Here is a 15,178-nt window from a genome sequence, read left to right as displayed (position 1 = left end):
TTCCCATCCATCTATTATTGTACCCGTTAGATCAAAGCCTGCTCGTGTTGGCACAAATATGCTGAATTAAATCACTTTGGATGTTAAATTTTGCTCCCAAATCCAAGAGTAAGTGTCGTAAACAAAAGCTGTGTTGTGTTATGTTTATTTCTGGCCAGCAGCAGACAGTTATGTTACTGTTCAACTAAAGCCACTCTTAGACTAGATGATTAATTAGCCTTTAAAAAAGCCCTTCAGGGGAGTTGCGGATATTTGGGTTAACATCAAATCAATTCAATTTGCAATTCACCATATTTTTAAATTAAAAGATTTGTTTTTTTGCTAATTCAAGATGACTCAATTTGATTGTAATGCATTTTTGGATTCTTTGTAGACTTTCCTTAATGTTTCTTTTTAAACAATTAAAAGGCAAACTACTAAAAGAAAACACATTTTCTGCATGAACATACAGGCTACCTGTAATACAATACACATACTGGTACATATCCTACTTAAATCCGATTTCATTCAAGTTTTAGCATTTAAAATAAAATATTGGTTAACAAAAACTTTCACAATTTAAGTCAAATTTTAACTTCGTATAATGCTTTTTACAATACTAATTGTTTCAAAAAGCAATATTACAGAAAAAAAAAATTAAACTACAGAAATCGGTGCCATAGGCAGCAATGAAATGTGTCTCCTTTAAAGCATAAAATTCAGAAAAATGCAGAAACTACAAACAAAAATCTAGATAAATTTATTCCACCTTACTAATTGACTAGTCAACTGATGTGGCCCATCCTTGTTGGGAAAAGTTACCTTTCAAAAGTAAAATTCGAGCTTATTAGTCAATAAACGGGAAGACAAAGTAACTTGAGTTACTTATTTGATAAAGTAACTCAGATTTGAGGAAGTAACTCAGATATCTCACTGTAAATGTAAAAGTATTGTGTTACTTTACTAGTTACCTGTAAAAAGTAAAATCTAAAAGTAATCTGATTACATTACCCCAACACTGCTTACAATGTACCAATTACACAAAAATAGCTACAGAGTTACTGTACAGTTTAACAATATGAGTCACAAAACTCAATTTAGATTATACTACATCTATTTATAGGTGCTCTCTCTTTCAAACACCCCCCTGACGGGAGTTACGGAAGCCTGAGGGAAAACTGCATTTTAAAAGACAATAATGCAAAATATTACATCATGCCCATGGCTGTCAGTTATTATAAACTGTAAAAGTACAGCACAGTACAGCAAAGACGGTGCACTAAATTCCTACATCAATTCCGGGAAGAGTGAAGTCCTACTTCCTTAATGTGCTCATAGTGTCACCCCATAATGTCCATGTCGGATTCCTGTAACCCTGCCATTTCCATGCAAGTCCTCATTTGACTTGTAACCACCTTGGGCAATGTTATAGACCCTTTACGTGAGAAGGGAAGTCACATGATAGAATCATACTAACTATCTATCATAATTAAAATGATTATTAAATGGGCTCATTCATATCAGAGATGTGAGAGAAGTAGAGTAATGACCCATTACTGCATGTCTAACACACATACACACTTGCCTGAGCATGGGCAAAATCTACGACTAGAGAAATCTCTACTCTCACGGTTCTGCAGATTACACTTTATTTTACTACAAAATGCAGTTACCACGATCACAGTTTGAATGTCTGACTACATGAACACCAGACAAAGCGTTCACCCTGGAAGAAATGGGGAGTCTCCTCCAGTGTTGGGGAAAGTAATGAGTTACATTATTGCATTACTCCCTAAAAAAAAGAGGGCGCAGCTCAAACAAACCTTTGAGCTGTGCTGCCATTCTGAATTGCAGAAGAACAGGACGAAGGAGAAGAAAACTCAACACTCATAATTCAGCAATAAAAAACAAAAATCAAACAAAGCGCTTATGGACATTTTTGTCTTTTTCAGTTTTGTTTTAATTGTGTTAATGCCAATCGCATAAATTGTGGCATAAGTGTGTATTTTTATTGGACTTTTACTATTTTACCCCCATTTTCTTTAATAAATCTATTTTAGACTAGGTACAAAAAAATAGTTACACCTAACACTGGTCTCCTCCAGTTTCCACAGCTCTCTTTGGTAGTGCACGTATGGACATTGGGGTTCAGCCTGAATTCAGGACACCATGTTTTATTCATCTGCTCTCCAGCACAAGACTACAATCTTCTCCAAAAGGCATGATTAAAATCGGGCGTCAAGCACTGCCTTTCTTCCATCACACAGAGAAAAATGGTGACAGAAGGAATGAAATAAGGTGATGAAAGCAAAAGAGTTTGTGTTTTGCTGTCATCGCCTTGTTCCACTGCTTTTTCCACTCTCACAGAAAAGTCACCATATGCGTTGTAGGTTTGGGCCTCCTACCTACCTAATTCACACCATCCCACATGTAGTACAAGTCAATTGCCACCTGCTAACAAAGGTACTAAAACTAAAGGGCAGGAAATAACCTTCAGGGAAATATTTTTTCTTCCGAAGAAACCCCAAACAGACTGGTGTGGACGCATGTAATTCACTTGGAAGTGCCCGTACACTTGTGCTAACAGTGGATTCCTGCCTTAGTAAGCGTACCCCCTTTTCAAAGATTAATTGCCCTCTCTTTCTATAATTGATGCTATGTTTATGTGGAAGAGAGGAGCCACTAAATAATTCATCCGCAGCCAGCAGCTCAGCTGCTACGCAAACTCAGGCAGAGGCAAACTGACCCACTGCTCAAACAAGCTAGTAAGATGAGAAGAGAATGGAAAAGGGTCTAAGAAGAAACTAGTAAAGGGTTATGGTGAATCAGTGGACTAGAAGAAGCTAAACATAGCTCAGTCCGAGATCAGAGCATAGTCAGACCAGTCTGACTGGTCCTCGCCTGATCTAAAGCATGTCTCTGAGGAAGATCAGGATGGGTTCAGAACGTTGTTTAGTCTCAGATTAGAGAAATCAATTGGGGTGGGAAAAAGGATGGAAAGAAGATCTGGACTGATGGACTTGATGCCAAAAAGTAACAAACTAATGTCTGATAAATGATGTAGGTGCCCGTAAGTGCTTGAAAGGATACAAAACAAATGGTGGTCAACTTTAAATAAACAAATCTACTATAAAATGCATGCCAAGGAATGTAATTTCAAATGGTTTGATATTTTTCAACAACAACAAAAAAAGTGGTGCAACTATCAAGAAATAATTTTCAAAAAATAAATAAATAAATTATATATATATATATATATATATATATATTTATATATATTTTTTAAGGTAAAAGTATCTTTATTTTTACGAATATCATCAATTATTAATTTATAAATATTAATTAATATAATTTTTGCAGGACGTACCACATTACATTTTACAGCCTATAAACTTTTGTTATAAAAATGTCAAATAATCTGATATTTCAAGAGACACACAATCATGAGGGTCTATAATATCATTTCCTGTAGGGCTGGGAATCTTTTGGTATCTCACAATTCCCTTCAAATTGATTCTTGACGTCACGGTTTTATTAAAAGTCGATTCCCGATTTTGAATCAAATTTCGATTTGATATATGGATAGATTTGATTTTCTTTTTTATGTTAATTTTCCTATTTGACTGGGGTAGACAGTTTAATAGGTCTAGAAGAAAAAAATCTCACTGAATTAATTGTATGCCTTTAAATTTATTTTGATTTTGTTTTCCATTTTAGTCAACCCAATTTTACAAAACAAATGTCATTTAAGCTGACTGCAAGTCAAGACAAATAGAAAAACTACTTAGTATGTAAATCAAATTCCTTGATACAAAAATAAAAACTTATGCAAATATAAACTGGTAAATAAAATTTAAAAAATAAACAATAGGAAAAATTGGTACAGTAGGGTAGTTTTATTTAACGTGTCTTAAGAAATACTACAGAAATGTAATATGTTCAAATGTAAAAATAAACACTGTATAATCACTGTATGAATTATATATAAAAAGATTCATAATAAAGATACAAAAGTGATTCATTCAAAAGCAGTGAGTGATTTTCAGTTTTTTTTTTTTTTGGTTAACATTAATGAAACAGACGGCAAAAGTTTATTAGGGTGCTGTCCCTTTAAGAATAAATGCATGGATCTAACATAATATTACACATCCGATTGGTTCCCAACTACTTATGTTCAAGTAGGACATAACAGACTGTGTTTATGTGAATACTCCACATGATGTGCATTTTTACATAATCGTGTGTGTGCTTCGGCTGTGAGTTTGTCAGCCCGAGCACAGCATTTAGTCCTTTTTCGTTTCTTATTGTGATTAATAACATTCTAAAGTGTCAATAACTTAAGTAGTACAGCAAAGTTTAAGAAATTTTACACTTAAGAATATACATTTTTGGAATTTGTGAATCAATGCGAATTGGCAAAAGATAGAATCGGGATTCATGTGAATCAAATTTTTTGTATGTGAACATACAAACTTCCTGTATGTTTCGGCATGTTGATTTGGCGGACGAAACGTTTTTTCAATGTTTAAAAAATTTTAACTGCTTTTTCATCCAAATAAATAGTAATAAACTATTAATCCAAAGTTGTTGTTTTTTTTCAAGAAATGTATCCTTTTAATGAGCTTTTTTATTTATTTATTTTTTCAACAAGACAAAATTCATGAAAATTTTGATACTGCACTCTAAATATAAAAACAAATATATAAATAATAATAAAAAATATAAATAAATAATTATACATGCCAAACATTATATAAAATTGTATTCAAGTCATTGTGTGTATTAATTGTGTTATTAATGCAATTAATATTGCAATTCTTATGAAAGAAGAATGAATGAATGAATAAACAAACGATACGAGGATATTCTGAGCAGAACCAAAGCATTAGATCTTAAGAGGCACAATTTTTTCCTTCCAAGAGGAGTTAAAGAAGAGAAAGAATGCCAATAATGGCAGGAAAAGATGAATAATAAACAAAGATTTAATGGATGATGGCAAAAAAAAGCTACGTTTTTTTCCCTTTTCTTTCAGAAGGTATTTGAACTGTCGATCTCACCCTCGTCTAGCTACTCCAGGGAGGAGGAAAAGTGAACATGTTCAGGGTTTGCTGGGAAGACACAGTACCTGAGGAGCCATATTTATGTTCTGCCAGCATTGGGGAAAGTCATCCTGGACCCTGAAAAGTGCTAAGAAAATCATGGTGACATAAGACATCTGAGAACCTTTTGCGTGAGTGCAGAGGCCAACTTGTGTTGGGTTTTGACTGTGATGGTGAGTGTGTGTGTGTGGTGGAGGAAGGTTGCTTCCGCAGGAAGTACTGTACTTTTTTTTCTGACCATTGTTTACGGTCGTTTATTCTGATCGGCAACAATGAGCGAAAATGGCATTTTGTTTTTCTTGGGGGGGAGGCTGATTATAAAAAGGGTAGTGAGCTTGATGAAAGGGAGTAAGAAACTGAGGCTGGGTGAGTTGGTGGGTTGACTGCAGTCCACTCTCTCACAGACGGAGGCGGGGAGGGTCCACATCCTTTTCCTTTCAACATCTCACCCACTGGGCACATGTCTGGGAGTCAGCGATCGCCGGGGTCTGTTAGAATACATTAGGGACTAAAGAAAGGTTTAATGAGATTGTACAACTGTACACAAAATTATGTAAACAGTCTTTGAGGAAACGAAGTTAGGACACAGTGTTACACTGAACACATTTTCCGTCTGATGTTTGATACAGGTATGAATTTAAGTCACGTGAAATTACTTTAAAAGGGTGGTGTTGTTTTTTTAAGATTAATTTTTGCCTTTTCTATGATAGGACAGTAAGCAGACAGGAAGCGAAGTGGGAGAGAGAGAAAAGTCGGGGAAATGTCCACGAGCTGGGACTCGAACTCGGGTCGCCCGAAGCACAACCGCGCTATATTTCGCTATAAGTAATGGTTAATTGGAATTTATTCCTAAAGCAAAGCTGTATTTTCAGCATCTTTACTCCAGTATTCAGTGGCACATGATCCTACAGAAATCATTTTAATCAATGATTGCTGCTCAATTATCATTAATTATTGGTGCTCAAATATGAATAATGATTATTATTATTATTATTATTAATATTAATGTTGAAAACAGTTGTTTTAAAACCATGATACTTTTTTGGTCAAAATTCTTTGATGAAAACAAAGCTTATTGAACAGCATTTATTTGTATCAGAGTTTTCACAGAAATATTTAGCAGCACAACTGTTTTCAACATTGATAATAATTGATAATTGATAATGTTTCTTTGAACACCAAATCATCAACAGCCTTCTCCAACACTTTCAATAAAAATGGTAGTTTTTAAATGGATCTGTAATCAAAATAAGATGGATCAAAATGTGCTTTTTTTAAGCAACGGATAAACCACAGCATTTTTAAAACTAAATGGAACAAAATATTTTTTTTTTGTAAAAGTGTTTTTTGTAAACTGTTACCGTAATTACAAAGACAATATTGGATGTCCTAATCCAACACATCCTTGACCAAAGCATTCGGAAAAGCATCAAGAAATGTTCAATCTTAAGTTGTAGATAATATCAAACAACAGTTTGCAAACAACAGTTGACAGTGAAGAACATTTTATTTGGACAGTTTTGAGAAATCAAGTTTTTAAAGTATTTGGACCTTTGCAGAGCAAGCACTTGAAATTTGGACAAAAATTTTGCAATAGTTTTTTTGCAATTTATCCTTTTTCCATTTTCTTTCTGCCCTTCTACACTCCTTTCTTAGAGCATGTACTTCTCTGTCAAACAAGGGCTGTTTCCTGGATTTTAGTTTCTAAATTAATCTTTAGAAAGAATGAGCAGCAAACATGTCTTTACACTCATAATCGCATGTTATATGACAAATAAAGATGGTGAAACTAGTCTAATGACATGGTCTTTATGATACAAAAGCTAAATAATAAAATATTAAAATTAATTAAACCGCTTAATTCTTATAATTAACAGAAAAACTATTGCAAATATATTGTAGATATAACACAGCTGGTTGCTTGGTTTCTCTCTCTTTAGTGTTGTATTGGGTAGTCCGTCCACTGTGGAATCTCACTGCTTCAAAATTCAGCTCAGCATAATTGTATATTAAACATTAACGGCTGTGCTTGTTGCGTCGAGCAGCAGGTTAGACAGACAAATTACTTGACACTGGAAACTTGTCACTCCCATTTAGGAAAAGTGCAAGAAAAATATTACTGCAGAGTAAAAAGCTTTTTGATTTTTGTTTTAAACCTGTTTAAATTGATGCTTTGCAATTGGGATGGTCTTATAGCTTGACGAAACCTTGTCTAGACATGCAAAGAAAACCTAGATAATTGTTAAATTTGGTGAAACCAGCAATTTTATGCAACATCAAATAAGGTCATGAGAAACTTACAGCACTTATAAAAACATAGACAATTCTGTTTTTCCAACGTCACAGAAAACCAAATGTTTAAGTTGGCACAACGTAAAAACATGTACTTGATCAGCAGATGTTTTCCAATGCATTACATTGATTCAACTTGATGACGTTAAATTGTGACAGAAATGCATACTAGCACATACATTTACATTAAAAAGTCAATCACAGAGACACACACACACACACACACACTTCTCCTCACACTGACAAGCGTTCAAATAAGATAGGATGAGATCACATTTATTTCCTCAGTGCAGATATACCAGAATATAAATATATTATTGACAATTATTTTCTAAAACATGACATCATTACAAAATTTGTGGTACACTACACCAGTACCTCAGCTACAGCCCTACACACACCAGACAATTTGTTGAAATGCTGAAGAAAATACAGAGAAGCAGATTTCAGCAACTTTAGTTCAAAATGCTGTTAAATCACAAAAACTTTACAGTGCTTTCTTATCCTCTTAGGCAAAGTATTCACTCATGATAAGAAATGAAATACAATTTAGAATGATTTAAAGTGAAAGGCGAAAAACAAATCTCTCCAGTTAATCAAATAAAAATCGGACCGGCTTAGGAGGGCGAGATCATGAGCAATCCATTAAGGAGCCTGGCTCAGCAATTTAACGGATTGTTAAAACATACATGAATAAACTCAATAAAGATGCTTAGCACAATCAAGATGAGGTAAAGGAGGGGAGTGTGAGAGTGTGTGTGTGTGTGTGTGTGTGTGTGTGTGTGTGTGTGTGTGTGTGTGTGTGTGTGTGTGTGTGTGTGTGTGTGTGTGTGTGTGTGTGTGTGTGTGTGTGTGTGTGTGTGTGCACAAAGAAGTGTGTTCCACAGGGAGAGAACACACACTGTCCCAGCTCAGCCCTCCATTTTCTGCGATGGCATGGGCCGCTTGGGCCCTGCGTCCTAATATGGCACAGCGGAGAGCAAGTCATATTGGGAGATTTCTCCCTTGAGAGCACTAGCCCTTGACTTTGATTTCAAGAACAGAGCAGTTTTCCCACAGGAAAGGAAAAAAAGAATACTTTGGCATCATAAAGAGAACAAAAAACAAACAAACAAAAAAAGAAAAAGCTCTCTGGCATCAACATGTCCCAAAAGTTAAAATCATTTCTCCAACTTTTACCCATGACAGAAGTACCATCACCTACAAAGCGAAACATGCGATGCTGACGCCTGCTTGGGTAGCATTAGTGCTTCAAAATCCATTCTATTACAAAACGTACATTTTCATGTAGTTCATAAAACCAATATACAATCCCACTTACAATATCCTTCAAAAACTAAGAGGTATGTAGAAACAACCTTAGAAGACAATATCTACAGCATCTGAAAATTAACAGATACGCATGCTTCAAGATCTGGATTTTCTCAGTAATTTATGTAGAAAACCCAACTACAATTTTGATTTCATTTATATAGAAAGAATTGACTGGCGACCAATGACAAGGTCATTAACAATGAAAGACATCAGAATCAGTCGAATGAGAGCAACAAATTTTTTCAGAAGTTTCTGAAAATTCAACCAATCCAAATGGTTTATAAACAAGCAAATGTTTTGCTTCTCAAGCATGGCCGTTTCATTTAATTTGATTCCTTTATTTTAATACACGGACTGTTTCTAAAGACAAGAGAGAGGATGCAGTCCTGGGTGCAGACGACCCAGAAGTCCACCAGGAGTCCATTGGTCCACCAGGAGTCCTGGGTCATTAAAAAGTCCTACAAGCAATCAAGACGAATGCTAAAAACAAGTCCCTGGAATAGACCCGAACCTTTGTTCTGTTTAAAGCGCATACACATCCATGCACGTGTGCGCACACACACGGTCATGTGCGATCAATAAAGCAATGGATGGGTAAATGGCTAAACTGCTCTGGTTCAAAAACAGCACACAGCCAGAGGACATAAGATCAAGATCTACATTTGAATAAACAAGCTAGAAAAAAAATAAAAGCCCTTTTTCTTTTAAGTGTGATATGTTTTCTATCACTCTCTAGTGAGTAGAAGTATTGCACAGCACCCTGCCATGACATGGCAGTTCAGACTTTACATGTCACCTATCAAAAGCTTGATTAAACACTTAGAGACACTTTTTTTTGAAATCATAAGACACTTCCTCATGTCAGAGGTATTACAGTTATGAAAACTTCAACCTTTAGGCAATTCAGTCGTTAACTGAAGTGACGTGGCATAACAACTAGCTCCATTTCTTAGCCCACAGCCAAACTACTGGTTTTGGTCATAAAATTTTTGCATTTTTCCCCATGGTTCCATACAAAATGTATTTGGGAATATTCCACAGTATATAACCCTCTCCTCCAAAGGAAAAAAAAAACTCTTAAAACAATTTAAGAGAAGGCAAAGTTCATAAATACTATTAGATTAAATACAAAGAGGAATGCAGACTGTATTTGATATATTAAACGCCTTACATACTACAAATAATCAATCCATTCAATGAGTATTTTCAATCTTATTACATTTTGTGGTTCCTAAATATATATATATATATATATATATATATATATATATATATATATATATATATATTAAAAAAAACAATTCCATCAGAGAACATCAATAAATATTGTTACTTTGGTCAGCTATAAGGACAAAGCTATTCGCTTAAGAAAGAATTTTTAACAGTACCATCCAAATGAGTGAATTTATAATCATAGTCACAGCATGAATTTTTTTTAAAAGGGCATGATTTTCAATGCCCTCTATTTTCTTGGCACCTCAACATATGAATTATGTACAGAATCTGTGTATTAGGCATCTCAAGAGTGTCATAAAGATAAATAGTACAGCGCTGTAAGATGCAGTTTAATGTTAATGTTGTTACGCTTTTTGTGTGTGTGTGTGTGTGTGTGTGTGTGTGTGTGTGTGTGTGTGTGTGTGTGTGTGTGTGTGTGTGTGTGTGTGTGTGTGTGTGTGTGTGTGTGTGTGTGTGTGTGTGTGTGTGTGTGTGTGTGTGTGTGTGTGTGTGTGTGTGTGTGTGCGCAGATGCAGGACTCTCCAGAAGCATTTGCCATTAACACTTGACCTCTGCATCCAGATATCACTGTTTTAGTAGATTTTCTACTAAATTAGATTTTATCCAAATGTCCGAATACACCTAGAGTTCAACACAACTAGCTTTTTTGGTTCTTGTCCACATCAGCAACCTTCACCACTGCGGCGTTGTTCATCTTAAGGGCCCAAATGCAGAATTAAGCAGCTAACATCTATTACGGCCATGTGATTCTGTGTTGTGCTTAACTGCATTATGCAATAATTTAAGTGCGATTGTGCGTTTGGACACATTGTAACCCATGGAACCAAACCAAGCATGGCAAGAGAGGATTGAAAAACTGCAGGGCAGAGGGAAAGAAAGTCCTAGAGTCATTTTGTCCAGGAGACATTCAAATCAAACTGAAATCCAATTTGAATCAGATAAAATACTCCAAGTAGTTAAATAGACCTTTCAGAATGATTTGCGGGATGGTTAGCCAATAGAATAGGAGTTGATGCTGGGGTGATGCAATGTTTGTTTCAGCAAGGAAGTTCATCACCAGTGCGATCAAGGGTTAGAAAGGAATCAGGTACAATGTGCCGTCTGTTTGCTGTTGTATTACTGCGTTTTTAAAGGATGATGTCCTCTGACTGGAGGCGTGGTTATGTAATCCCTTCATGGCTTTAAATAAGCAGAAAATAGGAAGACCATGTAATCGTGGCATTGCTTAGGGGCTAGATTGGAATTCTGCTCTTTGGGAAAAGGGCTTTAGAAAAATTCCAATTGTGATTGCTGAAGGTCAAGACTTATCACAGATTCATAGACAAGAAACACTGCAGATCTAGCACACACATTCCTCCACTGAGAGCAGGGTAGTGATCAGATTATCCTCGAAAATTACGAGGCAAGAATTGAATACTACTAGTAAAAACATAACTAAGATTATGAGTCCGAAACCAGGTCAGCCCTTGGTAATGCTCTTAATCTTTGCAGAGTCTCCGTCAGAGACTGTCAGAAGATCATTTTAACATTTAGTCTATAATTCTTCACATTTTACATCAGTCTAGCAGATCCTTCTTTTCTTCCTACATTTTAACAGACGTGAGCAAGTTAACTGGAGAAACAGAGACTATTGGTCCCTCGCTGTGCTGACAACATGAGCAGAACTAAGCAACTCCGTCTTTGCATTATTAAGTATTTTTGCATACAGACAATATTTAATGCAATCTAAAGACTTCATAATTACAATTCTGTCTCACCGAATTAGACTCATCTCCTTTCCTCATTGCTTAATTTATCATTGTAGCAAAACTGCTGATAATGGTATCTCTCAAAACACCAATGAGAATAGCCCACTCTCACATAGTTGTTCACTTCATCTCTAATGACCAAGGTCAAAGGTACATTTCTTCCTACTGGGTAATCCTGCAGCTATACATAAAGGGAAACGGACCGTTGTCATCTAGCCTCATTCAGAAAACCGGGACCGAACTAGGATAGTGCACAGATGCCGAAACCAATCTTCAGGATTCACTTAACTGTCAAGGCCCTTGCCATCAACAAAGCTCACTATCTTGCCAAACGATGGCATTACACATGGCACACAGGGCGCGGAGGCACTGGTGGATCTCCTAGGGGCTTCTTGGTGTCGGTGCGTTGCAGACAAAGCAGGCAGAGGCGCTTGAGGCCTTTGCGGAAGCCACTGTTTGACAGGCTGTAAATGAGACAGTTGCAAAAACTATTGCTAATGGCCAGCCATGTAGTCAGGAATGAGGCAATGGCATGGTGGTATATCCCTGCGCTCTCCAGTAAAAAGTAAATAATGTAGGGAAGCCAAAGCAGGTAGAACACACTGGTGATACGGAAGAGCACGGTGGCGTAGCGTTTGTCCGTGCAAGCTTGCTCACCTGGCTCAGGATCCTGTGGGCCAAAGCGAGCTCTCCGCTGACTGATCTGCCGAGTGTGTTGCCGACAGATCCGAAAGATATGGGCATAAGTGAAACAAACTGTAAAAGCAGCTGGTGCATAGAGGGCTGCAACAATAAAGGCGGTAAAAAGGGGCTGGGTGTCCCAGGAGGAGCACGATTTAAATACATCACCATGGTATCCCGGCTTGCCCCAACCAAAAAAAGAGGGCAAAAAGATGAGCGCTGAGTACAGCCAAATAAGGGTAATGCAAGTGCGAAGACGGCAGGGTGTGACCAGAGCTGTGTAGGAAAGAGGTCGGGTGATGGCAACATAACGGTCAACACTAACGCATGCCAGAGAGGCCATGGAGACACTTTTCAACACGCAGACCATATAGCTGAAGACCATGCAGGTGAGTTTCTCGTTCAAACCCTTCAGATGTTGCAGAAGAGACAAAGAGGGGATAAGACAGCTGACCCCAACCAGGAAGTCTGCGTATGCCATAGTCTGTATAAAGGAGCTAGTGGTATGGTGGCTGAGTAGTGGGGCACAGTGGAAAACAAATATAACCACCAGGTTCCCAGAGATGATGAGTACTGTCAAGAAGAAAATAACAGCTACTTCCAGCAGGCAGGTGTTAAAGATCTGAGAGTAGCCAATGTCCAGTAGACAGAAGGGTTCTGAGCTATAGTTCAACTCAGTGGTGTTCATCTTGTTCAGGATGCGCTTGGGCACACAATTAGGGTGCTAGTTCCTTGGGGGCCTAGCTTAGCAAAGGCTGCCCACAGTACGGCTGTCCCTGATAGACATGGGGGGGGTGTCCTTGCCAGGTGCCTTCCATATCAGCGGCAACATGAGTCGCTAGTCCTCAGCGTCCACACCAATCCTTTCACCAACACACACACAGTGATGGTATCCTGGGGAGAGACACTTACTGAGTAAAACACACTTGATCATACAGTGACTATTGTGGGGGCAGGTGGTCAGTCTAGCTTCAATTTTGGATGAAACCACAGCAGCAGTACAGGACAAATAAACCCTCCTCTTTTATCAGTCCTTTCCTTTCCGGGGAGAAGCACAGCTGTGCCGGGGAGGGCAGGCAGCTGCCGGCACAGGACCTGCACAAGGAAAAAAGCAGAGGAAGCGGTGTCCTTGCCACTCTGATTACAGAAGTCCCAGTCGCTCTCAAACAGTCTTTAGTCCGGAGGATCACGCACAGCGAAAGAGCACTGAAGATTCCTCACAAGAACGTAGTCAAATTGTTTATTCCTACAAATCCCAAAAAGGAGTGATGTATTTGAAAAAACTTCAGTTGTCAGTAGTCAATCGAATGAAGAGTGGGGAATCTCTTCAGCACTTGCCAGGCTCCCTGCTCCCTCACATCAATGAGGAGGAAGTACGTGTGATCCAGGGTGAAGAAACAGCAAGTGGTGATTGGCATTTCAAACGGAGAAGGGGCTCTCCAGAGAGGAGCCAGCGTCTGGAATGTAAATGAAGGATAGAGTGGTGTGATGCAGAGAGCAGTCTCTCTCTCTTTTCTGTGGCACTGATGCATTCCGCTCTTTCCTTCCTTCCCTCCCTCTCTCTCTCTCTCTCTCTCTCTCCGCTGCAGCAGGAGCACTCAAACTCCTCCCACCCTTGGCTCTAGGAAGTGAGCAGATGTCGAAGCATGAGCAGAGAGAGGCATCCCCTTCCCTTGTCAATTCATACACTCCTCCACCCCACTCGTACCCACCACTCAATCTCTTACAAATAATATTAAAAAAATGCTTTCCCTTCAGATTGTTTAGACTCCCTAAACAACACTCTTTCTATTGTAAAACTCATATTACCCCATGCGGGCTCATGCAAAAAAAACTTTAGAATATATGCATTTACAAAGACAAACACATTTCTTATTAGATCAACTGAAACTTTTCATGTCATCTTACATGAAATTATACCCATTTTATGCAGTGTTGTGGCACCTATTTACGTAACATTTCAGTGTTCTTCGATACACATTAGGAAGCATTAAGTCAGTTGCATCATACATGCTAATTTAACCCTAAATTGGGTTCAAAGATGGTGACATAAGAGATTGGCATGTAGCCAACATAAACGCATGTGAGCAGTCGAAATACTAAAGCTATCGTGATATGATTTGTGCCAGTCTGGTTTTAGTAAAAGTCGGCCACACAGATTCACTGAAGTCTAGGTGTTTCCCTAACACAAATGTACCCGTTTCCATTTATATCATATTTATCAGTTTCTTTTCCCTGTCACCATGGTAATATTAAAGCCATAGCACCCTGTCAGTCTCCTTTCACTTTGTCACTGCCAGAATCAGTGAACACACACAGTCCCCACTTTCACGCATCCCTCAGTCAAGCACACAAGGGGCTAAAAATAGGCCCAACTTGAAAGGTGGGGAGCAGGCAACACTGGGCTCATCCATTAGGAAGAGAACAATGAGGAGGAAAGGAGGAGATAAAAAGGAATGGAAGGGCTGAATGCATGAGGCATATTTAATTTGACAAAAATGAAGCTGTAAAAGTCAGACTTACAGTTTCTATAATAACATGTCGATCATTGTGGTGGACCACTGAAACGGTCTTCCCTCAAATTCTCTGCAGCCCGCCAACTCCAAACCACATGGGTTAGGATGCAATTTAGGTGTGACCTAGGACCATATGGTCCACAATTGTCAATTTTTTACTTATAATTTCTGGTTCCTACTTGAAATAATTCAATCATGTATGTATATATATATATATATATATATAAAAATAACATTCTACTTGCTTTACTCTACAATGACTCTCATTAACAGCTGATGTTGCAACCAATTATCAAAACGGATAAAATCCTGC

General features: G+C 37.7%; 3 protein-coding genes across 4 annotated transcripts in view; 1 reads left to right on the top strand and 2 right to left on the bottom strand.

Annotated features, from left to right (window-relative positions):
* rabgap1 (RAB GTPase activating protein 1) overlaps positions 1-15,178 on the bottom strand; it is a 101,747-nt gene that overhangs the window by 25,338 nt on the left and 61,231 nt on the right. The gene's annotated exons all lie outside the window — the stretch shown is intronic.
* anxa3b (annexin A3b) overlaps positions 10,954-15,178 on the top strand; it is a 275,725-nt gene continuing 271,500 nt past the window's right edge. Inside the window, exon 1 of the mRNA XM_077243137.1 lies at positions 10,954-10,968. The gene's annotated coding sequence lies outside the window, so the exon portion shown is untranslated. The remainder of the gene's footprint in view (positions 10,969-15,178) is intronic.
* LOC143749557 (putative G-protein coupled receptor 21) lies at positions 11,617-14,274 on the bottom strand. The gene has a single exon (XM_077242012.1). It carries the CDS (start codon positions 13,035-13,037, stop codon positions 12,009-12,011), a length of 1,029 nt encoding a protein of 342 aa, XP_077098127.1. The 5' UTR covers positions 13,038-14,274; the 3' UTR covers positions 11,617-12,008.

The sequence above is a fragment of the Siphateles boraxobius genome, unplaced genomic scaffold (genome assembly GCF_051911475.1).
Source record: "Siphateles boraxobius isolate OS27281-9 unplaced genomic scaffold, OSU_SipBor_1 25, whole genome shotgun sequence".
Classification (NCBI taxonomy): domain Eukaryota; kingdom Metazoa; phylum Chordata; class Actinopteri; order Cypriniformes; family Leuciscidae; genus Siphateles; species Siphateles boraxobius.
The sequence above is the reverse complement of the archived record's forward strand: the minus strand, read 5'-3'. Positions and strand labels throughout refer to the sequence as shown.

Coding starts and splice junctions, on each gene's coding strand:
- LOC143749557 (XM_077242012.1), bottom strand. CDS start 13,037: ATGAACACCACTGAGTTGAACTATAGCTCAGAACCCTTCTGTCTACTG.